This window comes from Aptenodytes patagonicus, chromosome 3 (genome assembly GCF_965638725.1).
Source record: "Aptenodytes patagonicus chromosome 3, bAptPat1.pri.cur, whole genome shotgun sequence".
Lineage (NCBI taxonomy): Eukaryota > Metazoa > Chordata > Aves > Sphenisciformes > Spheniscidae > Aptenodytes > Aptenodytes patagonicus.
The window spans coordinates 2867385-2881078 of NC_134951.1; the positions used below are offsets into that span (position 1 = coordinate 2867385).

Genomic DNA, 13694 nt, shown 5'->3' on the forward strand with positions numbered 1-13694 from the left:
ACACGTCTCCAACTCTTCTCTGTGATCTTGGGCAAAATCACTTGTCCTTCCCTGGTTTCAATTTCATCTGTAAAATCGTGAGACTAACATTTTGTGTAACACTAAGGAATGTTATTAGCCTTATCAGATGTTAGCACTGGTACTTAAAAAATTAAATCCTAAGTCTAGTTGCTTAAATTGTACCTGAACTCTGAAGTTTTGGTAGTTAGTGGGTCACTCCCCTACTTTTGTGCAGTCCTTGCCTGAATATAATCCTGGAATAACCCATCTCTGAATTAACCTCTGTATCTACCAGCAAGTCAAAACTAACTTCCCCTTCAAGAGAAGTAATGCAAAAAGGAAACAACTGCAAACAAGCCAGCATTTTTCTTTGGTCAGAGGGACTACTGCATGCAGGGCTGTTGAATCAGAATCACCACACCAAATCTAAGACAGAGTCTGTATCAGTAAAAGGAGCTGATCTAATTATAATTAGCTAGGTGTCTCGGTGCATGTCTTGATACCCCTGCAGGCAGACTGTAGGAAAGTCAAGACCAGTCTCTTCACACCTGATCATTTTGCTCCTTCCATCCTCAACCTACTGGATTTCAGTTGTTAAAGCCATTAAATTGGCATTTAGCCTTTGGGAGCTTTCACTGTTTGCCAGGCTGTTCCTCCTGTGGGTAAACAACACCATCCACTTCATACAGAGTTGACTAAGTTTCACACCCATCCCACTCAACCCTCCTGCGTAACATGGGGGGGATCCAGAACGTACTCACACAGTGATCAGAGAAAATATTACTAGATGTCCCTTTCGAGCCTGTCAGTGGGACAGAAAAAGACTGAACTAATGGCACCGTGTTTATCTTGTTTTCAAGCCAAATCAATGGGAAACCAGGTAGATCTAAAGGTTAAATGGCTACGTCCTTTTGCAGCTGACCCAGTAGTGTTTCCACGGACCTTTCAAATAAGAAAAGAAAGCGATATTTTGCGTGTGATGCAGTTTCTCAAGCAGAGATAGCTGCAGGGCTTGCGCTGTGCTGTGACGCACCAGTCTTTTCCTCCCACTACACTTTGCAGTTGAACTGTGTCATCCTCCATATGCTTGGTGGGAAGGTCTACGGGAGCTGATTCATTTTAAATATAACCCATAGCCTTGTGTAAGCAGATGCGTAGTACTTATGTGCCACTATTAAGTACATAGTTATGGCTTATCTGAAAGAAACAGTAAATCTCAAAGAGATGTTTGAAGGGACCAGATTAAAGAGCGTGCTCAGCACTACTGGGAGAAACATTAGCTTCCTTTCAAAAGCGCAGTACGGTGAAGAGTGACTGAAAATAGCTCGGGACAGAGACCCAGAGCAGAAAGCATGTGTTCCAGGGCTCGCACTTCCAGAGTTGTCTTAGGTCTGATGAGTGCCAGTTGACTTGTGTGTTCTTCACGTGTATCCAACATTCCTTCCTATTCAGCTGTGAAACAGGCTCCCAAGGAAGGCCTGGAAACCACTCTTGGTTCATTAAAAAAGCAGTTTGTATAGACAGAGGTAATACTTTGCAGAATATATGATCCCAAATGGTATCATCTCAATATTTACAGGCTTAGTCTTACTGGTAAAGCTGCTCTGTAAATCATTCAGTAAACAAGAGGAAAAACAGATAAATAAAATCCAAAGAGTGGTCAGTAGCAGATGGTGTAGGGGAGGACTATGAGAGTGAATTCAGTATTTTCAGAATACTGTTCAGCCTCCAGTGATCCGTGTCTCAGGGTCCTCTATTATATTGCACATCGAGGTGGAACCCTGTTCTGGCCAACGAAGGAGCTGTGAAAGAGCGTGAAAGGGGGCAATTCTGCACTAGCAGATCAGCAACCCACAGAGGCTGGTGTGCTTACAGCCTCCATCACCGTTTGTTGTAATACAAACATAGCAAGCTGTTTCTGGAGGCTGCAGTGCAGATGTTGGGCACATTTGACTTGCCCATCCACTGGCTACCACCCTGCCTCAGCTGGAAGTCATTTGTTTAGCACTTGAAATAAATGCAGAGTAGTGTGGCCTCGGCTTTTAGCGTTCATGTCTTCTGCCCTGGGAAGAGAGGCAAGAAAGAAATGAAATGAAAAATTTATGGCTGGCTCTGTCCAGAAGGAGAGTTGTTTGGCTGGGCTACCCATGCTGCCAACTTTCTCCTTTCAATGTCCATCAGTTTCTTTACTACTCTAAAAAATTGTGTGTGCGTGTATGTGTGTGTGCGTAATGGGAGGGGAAAATAGCATAGACAGGGGAAAGGAGTAATAGTGCATCTGAACAGAGCGATAGTAGACCTTTAGCTAGGAACCTAAAACTTTGCTTCCTTTTCTTAATTACGGCTGGATTTGAAGTTGGCCAAATCGAACATATAAGCGATGAACTTTAGCTAAACCAATGTATTTGCATGTCTTCAAATTGCAGGTCTTGGATTAGCTCATCAGAGAGTGTAATGTTTCCCCTGTGCTTACGACCGTCTTTGTCCCCGTTCTGTATGTTGTCGTGTTCTGTCCTTGGTGCAGGAACCTCTACTGCAACTTCTGCCCCTTGAAACTTCCATTTTACCTTATTTCGCTAATTCTTAAAGCCACTTCGGATTTAATTCCAAAATGTCTTTCTCCTTTTTCTCATCTTAATTCTAATATTGCAGTGCACTTATAGAATACACATTCCTACATCAGCCACAATCTTACAAAGCACGCTGAGCAGCCTTGTATTTACAGACTCTGCAACAGTAAATGGCTTTTCCTTTTGTTTTTCCTCTGCTGCAGCGCAAGGGGATGGGAAGTGATGGAGAGGGAGGATACGTGAGAGAGGAACAGGGAGCTGAAGGTTAAAGTCAGCTGTTGCAGTAGAACAATTTTTTAGGCTCTCTTAGTCTTTATAACATTACCAGAAACTTTAAAAGTCATTTAGATAATGAATCTGACAGGGAAAATTAAACCTGGAAGACATTCTACAGGGCTTGCCTTGAGTACTGAGAGAAGAGGGCAGATTGGAAAATAGTGACAGAGTATTAAATGGTGACTTGAAAATAAAGGAATGATTGATAAGAAGCAAAAACCTAGCATAACACTTATTAGTGCTGGTCCTAAATACAGAAGCTGCTTTTTATAGAAACTTTTTTAATGGTGTCTGTAATAAGATAAACAAGAAGCACTTGGGTTGGGCTCTGTATAAATAATCTCCTACTGATAAGAAAAATGACAGTATAAACAGGAGCTAATAATAGTTCCTGCTGAATTTCCTATCTTGTTATTTGAAGCTCCTTTTAACATAGCTGCAGCTTACTCGGGGGTAGGTATTTAGCCCTACATGTGGCAGGTGAGATGCCAAATTTTTATCAACAGTAATTTGAAGTCATGTGCTGCAATTTGCTTTAATTGCCACCAGAATTGTATCTGGGTACCAAGTACGTTATGGTCAGAAGGCAAATGACAGAGAGAGAAATGTAAGCTTGCTAAGAGATGCTGTCTCTTAGCTTCCAAATGTAGATGGAGGGCGGGGGAAATGTTTTCAGAAACTCACATCTTTCTGTTAGGTACTACAGTAAAGGAGAGGGAGGAGTATACATAGATGAGCCCTTTGCAGCCAAGCTAAATGCTTTGATGGATGATGCCTCTGCGAGGTTTGGAAATACTACCTTTTCCATTTTTTTTTTTTTACACATAAGGAGTGAAAGAACAAAAAACCCTTACTTTCCTGAGGTCACAGTGGAAGCAGTCTGTGGCAAAGCAGGAATTTGAATTCAGATTTCTCAGTTCTTAGGCTAGTACCATAAAAACTAAACCACCATTAAAAAAAATAATCAACGACAATAAAATGCAGAGGTCTTTTTTTAAAAAAACCCACCACATAATAAATAGAGCTTTCCAGTGTGCAGTTCTGCTAACCTTCCCAATTATTCTGCTTGTACAATTCAGCCCTGTCCTACTGTCTCTGTCTTGATTGATGTGAGATCTTCAGGACTTAGCTTTATATTATGCTAAACACACACAACATCTAGTGCAGTGGAGGGCAGCCTTGAAGCACTGCTGTGACTTAAATAAAATCCCTTAAGGTTTGGAAGCTACACAGAGGGATGCTGAGCAAATGCAAATACAAACAAAGTGAAACTTAACTAGTTCCGTTGTGAAGAGAATTCAGAAAATTACTGAATTACTGATCATCTGAAATGGCAAGAAACTGGATTTTGAGAAACATTTTCCTTCCTTTTTTTTTTTTAATACTCATGACAACAGAGGGAAAGATTTGTTTTCCTATGATTTTGATCTTTGCAGGTTTTCTGTAAATAAGCTTTGCTAATCTCCTAAATTGATAGGTGTCCTTTGCAAGCACGTATTATATGCATCTAGGACTTTGCTTACAAACTGAAGAATTAAAACACAGACAGTTACTTTCTTCTCCAAATCTGATGTATTCCAGGTGCTTCTAAAAATCTCTCCTGAAAGAAACATTAAAGAAATGCAAAATAGAGTCACTGAACAAATCTATCTGTGAAGGTGAAAACCAGTTACCAAAGACGTGATGAATAGCAGTTTTGAGGGTTATGAGCAGATTTGTAGTGCAGATACCGGTTGCCTTCTCTGATGATGCATTTTACCGTTTCTTTTATGTATTTGAAAGGGAAAATTTTTCCCCAAATAATTTATGTAGGAGAGAGTGGGGCTGGACAGAAGAGCATGAATGTACTGTCATCTCCATTTTGTTTATAATTATGAATTGTAACCTGCTGTGGGAAGGAGTGACAAGTGGCACAAGAAGTCAACATTAATCCTTTGTGATTACCACTTCTCTCTTCAGTATTTTCTGTGAGAAAACTAGTTGCACTCATTACCATGCATTCATGTCCCTGCTGATGCTGAGCCCAGAGGATGGCAGTCTTCCTTGAGGTCCGTGGTTCAGTCTGAGAGTGAATTTCCTCAAGACCGCTGGATTTTCAGTACTCCAGAGAACTTACTTCATTAATCTGCTTCTGGCAGCAGGATGATTTCTTTATTCCTGCCAGTGCAATTTCCTAAAGTAGCATGATTACAGACAATGTGACAGGATGGTACTGGTGGTGGTACTAGTCATTGTCCCTGTGAGCCAACTGCATAAAACCCACTTGAGATGCAAGAAACCCTGATGTGACAATTTGGGGTTTTTTTTAATTGAAAGGGGTGAAGGATGGGTTTGTGATTAAGACACTGTACTGGGATCTAGGAGATCCTGGATCAGTTCTTCTGCTACGGACTTTGCATGTGACCTCGAATCAGTCAAGCTGTTGGAATATACAGTTTTGGGGCCTCTAAACTGAACTGATGTACAGATGAAAGATATTTTATATCTTAAAAACAAAAAGAGGAGGAGTGGTATAGGTAGAGGAAACCTTTAAGAAGCTCAGCTCTCACCACAGATCTCTGAAACAAGGAAAGAGAATAATAAAAACCAGAAAAGAATGATAGGAAATGGGACTTAAAGGGTCTTCTAAAGCTCATCCGCTAAATTCCTATGACCATAAGCAAGATCAGCTGCCTGAGCTGTACCTGACACGTTATCTGGGTTTGCGGCATTGCTATAGAAGTTTGCTAACTAAAGAGCAAAATAGGTATGGGCTTTTTGCTAATGCAAAAAATGCTATGGACTGCAGTGCTATTCATGAGATGCTGTAGTCAAATAATAACGTACTGAGAATTTATAGTGCGTTTGTTGAATCTATACATCTCAATGTCCTTTACAAAATTCCATTTTGCAGAAGTGACTTTACAAACTGCGAGGACTCGCAATGAGTCAAATGTGGACATGGCAATACACAGCTTGAATCTTTTGGCTCCTTTGCTTTGTCTCGAGCACATTGTCTGAAGTGGCTAACATCTGTACCACTTTATGACAGTATCAGGCAGCCTCTTGAGCAGAATTTGGATTTTCCACTACATGACTCTTGTTGAAGATACTTAATCTCTATTTATAATTTTTATCTAATAATGCTTTGCATTTATATCTTACATTGTTGTCCAAACACTCAACAGACACTAATTCACTGCAATAAGTGTAAGCAGACTGTAGTAAACAAGTAAATTAATGGTCCTGTTATCCACTGACTAATAGGAGCCATGCAACCAAAAGCAGTGAGACACAAACATTTGTGTCCCATAGCACTGTGTTAAAGAAATGGTTTTTATAAATCATAATAGCAGGTAAAGAGCTGCAAATTTTCAAAACTTGGTCTTCTCACTGGCGATCAGGCATCTAGATTGCATGATTTCTGAAGCCTTCTTTTGGGCTGGAGAGTTTTATTGACTTAATATTGACTTCTTCTGGTATTAACTCGTATGCTTCCACAGTTACTTGACGTAAACTTGGCAGAATCTAAGGTTTGTGTTTGGTTGAATAATTCCACTTCCCTAGTAGTGTAAACTCAATTATATATCCCAATGTGGGCCCTGGGTGTAGTCAACTGTTGACTGCCCCAGCTGTTTCTGAGCTCTTTCAGTTGTGGGGCAAAGGCAGTCTCTGGGAATGGGTGTTAAGAAGATCAATAGATGTACGGGAAACAAAACCAAACCAGGGTATGTTTTGTGGGCAGACCTCTGCTGAATAGCAGTAAGCTTCTGTACTCGAAACAAAACACACCTCTCCCTTTTCCCCAGGACAATTAAAACTTCGTAGGCTCCGGAATTCTGTATAAGGAAGAACAGTTAAGAGCATAAACCCCGTGATTTTAAGAATCTGGTTGGAGTAAACCCACCTGAATATGACACCTGAGAGTCAAGTTTAATCGTTCTAAAGTTAACTAGTTTCTATGTTCAATGCAAAAAAAGCATAGTAAAACCCCCTCTATTAGAAGTGGTAAAACTACAGGGGGTTGTTTTTCATGAGTTAAATATGATTATGAGATCTTATAAAACCTTGACTCATCTCAAGAGGGGAGAGGTAGTTTGGTTTCTGTGTGAAAACCAGCCTTCTACCTGCCTCAGTGTTATCACCAAGCAGGTGGTGGCACAGGTGGTGTTCAGCAGTATATTGTTACTTGGAGCACTTCCTAAAACTTTAGTTCTCAGGGGAGTTTAGATGTTGTTAACCCTTTCTGATAGCTGAAGAGCCTTGTGGAAAGCACAGGGAGTCCTCCTACCTGAAGTACTGCTTCAGTTATTCAGTAAACTATGAATTTTTTTATATTTTCAAATGAACCTACAGTTCACCTCCTAGTGCACTTTTAAACGTCTTGCTTTATTTGGTTCCTCTCCTTCGAATCACTTCTTTTCCCTTTCTGCGTTGATCCTTCATTCAATGTCACGCTTTGGAAATAACTGTATGGGGTTTTCCCCCTTTACTGTTTTCTTAGAAGTCTTGCTTTAAAAACTCTGGAACTTTTTGTCCCTAATCTTGCCTGGATACCTAGAGCTTGAATCCTGCTTTGCTGACAGACAGCTGCCCTTTCTGTTTTGTTTTCTGGCTGATGTTATAGCTGCTGATAGTTGGCTTGCTCCATTTCTGGGCTCATTTGATCTATATCACATAAACTGTTTCTATGTTTATCTCCCTTCTTATTCAAGCATTGAATGATAGCGATCTCCTAACTATCGTTATTTATATATAATAGTGGGTAAGGGACTTGTTCCCATTTCACAGATGAAGAAGTTTAAGAATCAGGGAAGTTGTGGACAATTCAAAGCAGTGGTAGATTTGGCTTCCCAGTTTGTACCCTCTTTGTTTGTAGGCTGATTGTGCTGATTCCAGGATGTACCTTGAGTAAGGCTGAAAATAACAACAGGGAGAAGTTAAAGCAGTTAAGGACGGGGCGGGGAAGCTTGAACTGTCTACTTTTTCTGTGATTGAAACATTATGAGTTCCTGGGCTTTGTAAGACCACACCTTTTATCAGTATATAAACCACTTTAAAATGTTTTAAAAAGAACAAGTTTTCTCTTCCTCTCTCTCCTTTGTTTTGTTTTGTTTTGTTCTGGTTTTTTACAGGTATCAGTCAGAGCCGGATCTCCCATTGGCTGTTGCAGCAGGGGTCGGACCTGAGTGAGCAAAAGAAAAGGGCATTTTACAGATGGTACCAGCTTGAGAAGACAAATCCTGGTAAACAAATACAGTCTAAACATCTCCTGCTGTTTTATTTATGGAAAAGAAGCCTTTTGTCACTGGTTTTTACTATCACTGATCATTCACTTCTTGCTCTGGTGTACTGAAGAGGTATTCCCTCTGACCAGTCTACTTTTTAGGAGGGTAGGAACAAATCTATGCTTTGCTTTGCAGCAAATGATCCAGAGCTGACTCATCCATAGCTGTCTGTCCAGCTTCTCGGTCACGGTTACTTGCCCTGTCCTCTCACCGCTAGCTAACTCTGGGAATCAGAAGCAGTCAGTGAAGCTGTAGTCAGCTAACATGAAATGTATGCTGAGGCTCTTAAGAATGAACAAATAGAAAACATTAATAGTGGCTGTGTAATATAAAGTTGCAGAAAAAACCCCTGCATTTCAGCAGAGAGGAACTTTGGGATAACTTCAGAGGGTTTGGGGTTGGATCTCAAGCTCATGGATGGGATGTTGATAGTTACAGTGATAAGTTGGAGATGTCTCTCTCAAATCCCACCTGCTTCTCCAAATCTCAAAATAGATCTTAAATATAAAAAGAGAAGTAAAGCTCCTCATTATCTTTAACTAACCAGCAATCTTCAAAATCACAGTTGAATTAATTTCCTTGTATTGTTCTTCTCCATAGATTTTGTTTGACCACAGTTCTTATTTTTTCCTGTAGCGGTTTTATTGTAAAGATCAAAATATTTACATTTAATTTCCTTTAAACAATGGCATGATTAAATTAACTCTGTAATTGTTTTAAGGAATTTAAGACTCAGGCTCTCTAATGTGAACTTGGCTTCAGTATCTAGAATTCGATTAAGAAAAATTCCAGTGAAAACAAATCCTCAAAACTTCTGCTTTGTGTGTAAGCTGAAAATCAAGAGGCTCCAGCTGTCAGTTGGCCTGAGAATACTTCAGCTTAAAGTTGGGTGGGTTCAAAGTGACAGCCGAGCCTGTCCCTTCTGTTAAGCATCTAGAAAATTGCTTTAAAGAATGAAAGTGCCAAGGGTTGTGACGTGCTGACAAGCTGCAGGGTTCACTGAGAAGCCTTGTTTGTGCAGTGGCTGGAATTGTGATACTAAGGACCAGCAAAGTTACTGGATACAACCGTTCGGCATCAGCTGCTTTGAAAGCCTCAAGTTGTACCTTACGAAGTAATTCTCAGCCATTTCCCTTTGATGGAAGGTATTGCCTCCAAAACAGCGGAGAGAACTAGAGGTTTTTTGGAAGGTGTATTCTGGAAAAAACCCCAGAAGTCCTCTCCTAACGATGAAAACTGCTGTGTGGATCCTTCCTATAGCCTTGGATCTTTTCTTTCCGATATCATGTGGAGTTGTTTAAGAAATAGTATTCTGTGCTGGGATAAGAGAAGCCTTGTCAAACTTAGCACTAAAATCTTTACTTCTTCCTTGTAACCTTCTCTCTTTCCCCATATCCACAAGCTCACATCTTGTTTGTCCTTTCGCTCTTGAGAAATGTCGAAGGAAGGAAGACTAGCAACACTGAAGGTTACGGCTTAAACTGAAATGAATCGACATTAACCTCTACTTTTCCGACGCACTGTCTTGCTGAGGTCTTGTTCACTTTTCTTTATTCACACGTGGAAAAATTTCTTGAAGAGTGGTTGTTTGAGTTTAACCTTTTTTCAAATAAGAGATCTTATACAGCATTTTTAAGAAATGTAAAAGGCAAAATGGCTCCTCTGCCTATGCCAAGGGACTACTTGGATGCACTTAAATTCCCTTTAGAACCAAATAACATTTGGTTTCTTTTTAGAGGCTGAGGTAAAGGGGGGAACCCTCAGTTTTCCCGTAGCTGTTGGAAAAGTCTACTTCAGGAAAACGGTTGTGTTATTTATCGTAGGATAATCCACTGCTTTGAATTATTGCCATCTACTATACTGCAGGTCAGACTGGCTAGCCAAGAGATAATTAACATGCATATGTGCAAGTGTATACAGTGTATTAAGAAAGGTACCAACCTTGTCCAAAGCATCCTGGATTTAAATCACTGTTATAAAACCAATTTGGAGCCTAAGTTTTGGATGCTACTTACAGTATCCTGTGATTAGTAGACTGGACTAGCCATTCTGCTGCCTTCTTTAGAGTCAGAAAATGAGGAAATCAGTAGAGCCTCCTGCCACGGTCACAAAGAAGCGATGCCGTCACTGCACTCTCTGTAGAGTGTAAAAGATTGTCCTCCTTTGAAGAAACTTAAGAGATTAAATGACTAGCATGTGCTTTTTCTATTCGCTCGCTCACTAGGAAGTGACATTTGGCTTTTGATTCTCATATATCCCATCTTTTCCAATTCCAGCTGCTGGGAATAAAATCTCAATCCTTCTCCTTTGAGTGATAGAGTCAGGTGTCTCTGCGCAGAAGCACCTACGCGTTTGAGTTACCTACCAACGGGCAAAGGGAGGTCTTCGGGAACTTTTAGTTCCCCCATTGCCTTAGTTCCTTATTTTGGAAAACTGGATCTTCAGAGTAAGTCCACTTTCTGACTGAATTTGTGTAGTAATGGAAAGAAAACTTTCGCTTAAAATTGAAACAGTTTTGAAGGACTAGGACACCAGATATAATCAATTTGTGAACTGTAAAGAAAGAATAGTTGTTTCGTGAGGAAAGGACTGGAGATCACGTGGCAGACTGTAGTCTTTCCTTGGCTCTGCTAGTTTTTCTGTACAACTCTTAGCAAATTATTTCACCTTTGCACCTCACTTTCCCGTCACCTAGATAAAGATGAGACCATTAACCTGTGTATGACTTGCCTGCCTTGCCTGTAAGGTCCTAACAGCAGGGACTGTCTTTTACTATGCTTATATACTGCACCCAGCCAGGAGTTTCTAATAATAAAGGGGACAAAAGATGACTCATAAATACATCAAAAAAGATTTTATTTTTCTATTTTCAAATGTATAATGGTGCTATATAACACTTCAAATCATCCACAAGCAGTCCTGCATCTGCTAACCAAAGAACTTCACGTTGTGGAGCCTTAGGGCAGTTTTGAGGCGTTGCTGCTGTTGCGACGTTGCTAGGTGTTGCTCCTATACAGAAGAGACTCAGCAATTCCATCACGTTCGTTATTTGCCAGCTTGCTTTGGTCTCTTGAACATGCTGTTTGTTGTTCGCTTGGTTTTGATTGCTTATTTGCGTGCGTACTTTCGATATTCCTCCTATATTTGGTGGCGGGTGTTCAGGCAACAGCAGGCTGGAACATTGCAAAAAAGACTTCGGTCTCATGGATCCGAAAAAACCCCCACTTTTCCTACTGTATGCAATGATCTTGCTCAAACATTTCTCAATCAGTGTTTTCCTGGTAGGAGTGATGTTGGAGTTAACAGCAATGCTGCGAATTCCAGTGTACTAGTGATTGTCAATTTTTCTGGAAACAGTTGCCAATTAGGATGAAAGGCAGTTTTTTGTTGAAGGGAAGAAGTCAGTGCTAAATGCTCGTGTTTGAAAGGTCTTTAATCCAATTAATAGGGATGCTTTTCATTGAGATCAGGCTTTTTTTGGACAGGCACCACATCTCTTGTGTTCTGTAGAGGACTGAGAGCATTTTGGCAGTAGATAAATAGTATATGTTTCAGAAGCCAGTATATGAGTGCATGGAGTCCTATAATGTACTGATTATTTTTTTCAGAGCCCATGGGTTTTAAATAAATAAATAAATATTTCTTTTTACATTGGTAGTTGTTAGCCTGATTAGTTTGGCTGGCACCGGGTCTTGGGCAATGCGGAAGGTTTGTTACGCAGTAACTTTAGCATGTCTTTTGCCACTTACGTATTGCAAACTGAAGCTGGCACCTAGAAATGATGCGCTGAAGTTACAGATGGATACAGGCTGCTTCTGTTTAGGCTGGATATTTATTTCTGCCAGTCTTCTGTAATAGGAAGGCAGCTGTGGTCACCTTGGAGAAAACCATATGCTCTTCCTCCTTGAACAAAAGGGAAAAAGAAAGGTAGTTATTATCAAGATGTAGCATCTCTTGTGTTATTCCCACAGCAGTTCTTGTTTAGCTATAAAAGAAAAACCTACCAAAAAAAAAAAAAAAATCAGGGGCTGGATATCCCACGAGATTTGCACTGGAAACGTATTGTTGGTGATTTACTGTTTTACAGAGCTGCAGAGAAAATAGTCCCTGCTCTGATCCTTTCCATCCAAGCAATGAGCTCTGTAGGGAACTTTTTGCTGTGCAGGCTGCTGATTCAAATCTAGCCTGTCTCAGTAGTAACTGAAAGGTGTTTATCATGTGATCTCAGGTCAGTCTGGCTAAAAATAAAGTGTGACATCTGTTCTTATCAGTGTAATATATGATAGGTACTCGCTGCAAAGGCTTGCTACTAAATGGTTTTTTGGAGCTGGGAGATGGCCTGAGGCTTGCTCCAACCATTCTGCGCGTCGCCCCTGAATGGCAGGGCCTCTCTGAGACACGTGGTGTGGATCAGCAGTTGCATGTGACGCTTTTAAGAGCAACGCTCTTTCTTCAGAATAGCGTCTGGGATGTGCTGAGAGAAGGCAGGCCTTTGCCATGAGGAATTTTGAGAACAGAGGTAGAGCTGCATTCCAGTTGGAGAGCACTGCTCTTGCCTCCTCTCCCCAAAACCCACCTGCAGCATCCCCGAAGTCATACCCCGCATTTGAGAAAATACTGGCTTGCACGAAGAAAATTCCATATTGTTGCAAAAGGTACCCGGCACTGGCAGGTAGTGAGAGATGTAGCTTTTCATTTTTCTCTGCGAAAGGAATTCTCCCCAGACGGTTCACCTCTATACCCCTTAGAGATGTCTTGCTTTTTGATGCATATACTAAGATGAAAATCTCATACTGCATTTGCTCCGCTCATTCTGCTCAAGAGAGAAGTTTCACTACTCCTTAAAAGCTGTTTGAGGGGTTTGTAAAAAGAATCTGGCCTAATAACTAGGATGTAACTTACTAAGTTGTAAAGAAGTGGAGCTGGGTGGTGAGAAGATTGCAACGAAGCGTTGGAACAGCAGAATAAACGGGATCCCCAAGTGCTCACTTAATTGAGGGGGATGAAGAAAAGCTCCGTAGTTACCTTATCAAATGTGGCAGCAATGCCTATGTCCACCACTTTGCCACTCATACACAAATAAACTCATACATAAATGCCACTTGGGTAAGCGCATTTTGGGCCTCTGTATGCATTCAGATGCTTCCGTCTTTATGTGTGTGCAAAAACAGTGGTGGGTACTTGCTTGTAATTCTCAGCATACTTCTCTCTTATCTGTTGCTGATATTGATGTTACCCCATAGAAAAGAGAAATAGGTAGATTGATCTAGCAAGGCTACTAAAACAAAAAAAGCATCTTATATTCAGTGGGTGAATATATCAGTAGCAGGAGCAAATTTATGCTTTAAATGCAGATTTTTTTTTTTTTCAACCTTTGTCTGAAGAATCTCGGGCAAATTTAATGGAAGTACCCTGCGTCTCTTACCTTGATGTTAGGCATCACTGATATTCTTATACTCTCCCTGTGAAATGAAATCCTCAGGTAGGGAAAGTGTATTGCTAAGACAATGCGGGGAAAGCTAATTTCTTGTCCTGTTCTCTCCTGCCTCTTTTTAAAAATTGGGTTTTTTAAAGTTTTTTA

General features: G+C 40.6%; 1 protein-coding gene across 14 annotated transcripts in view; it reads left to right on the top strand.

Moving 5' to 3' along the window:
- The window catches only part of HMBOX1 (homeobox containing 1), a 117692-nt gene that overhangs the window by 66811 nt on the left and 37187 nt on the right, over positions 1-13694 (top strand). For all 14 annotated transcript variants that reach the window (XM_076332564.1, XM_076332556.1, XM_076332558.1 and 11 more), the window contains one exon: positions 7961-8071. In XM_076332564.1, coding sequence (XP_076188679.1) covers positions 7961-8071 — 111 coding nt within the window. The remainder of the gene's footprint in view (positions 1-7960; positions 8072-13694) is intronic.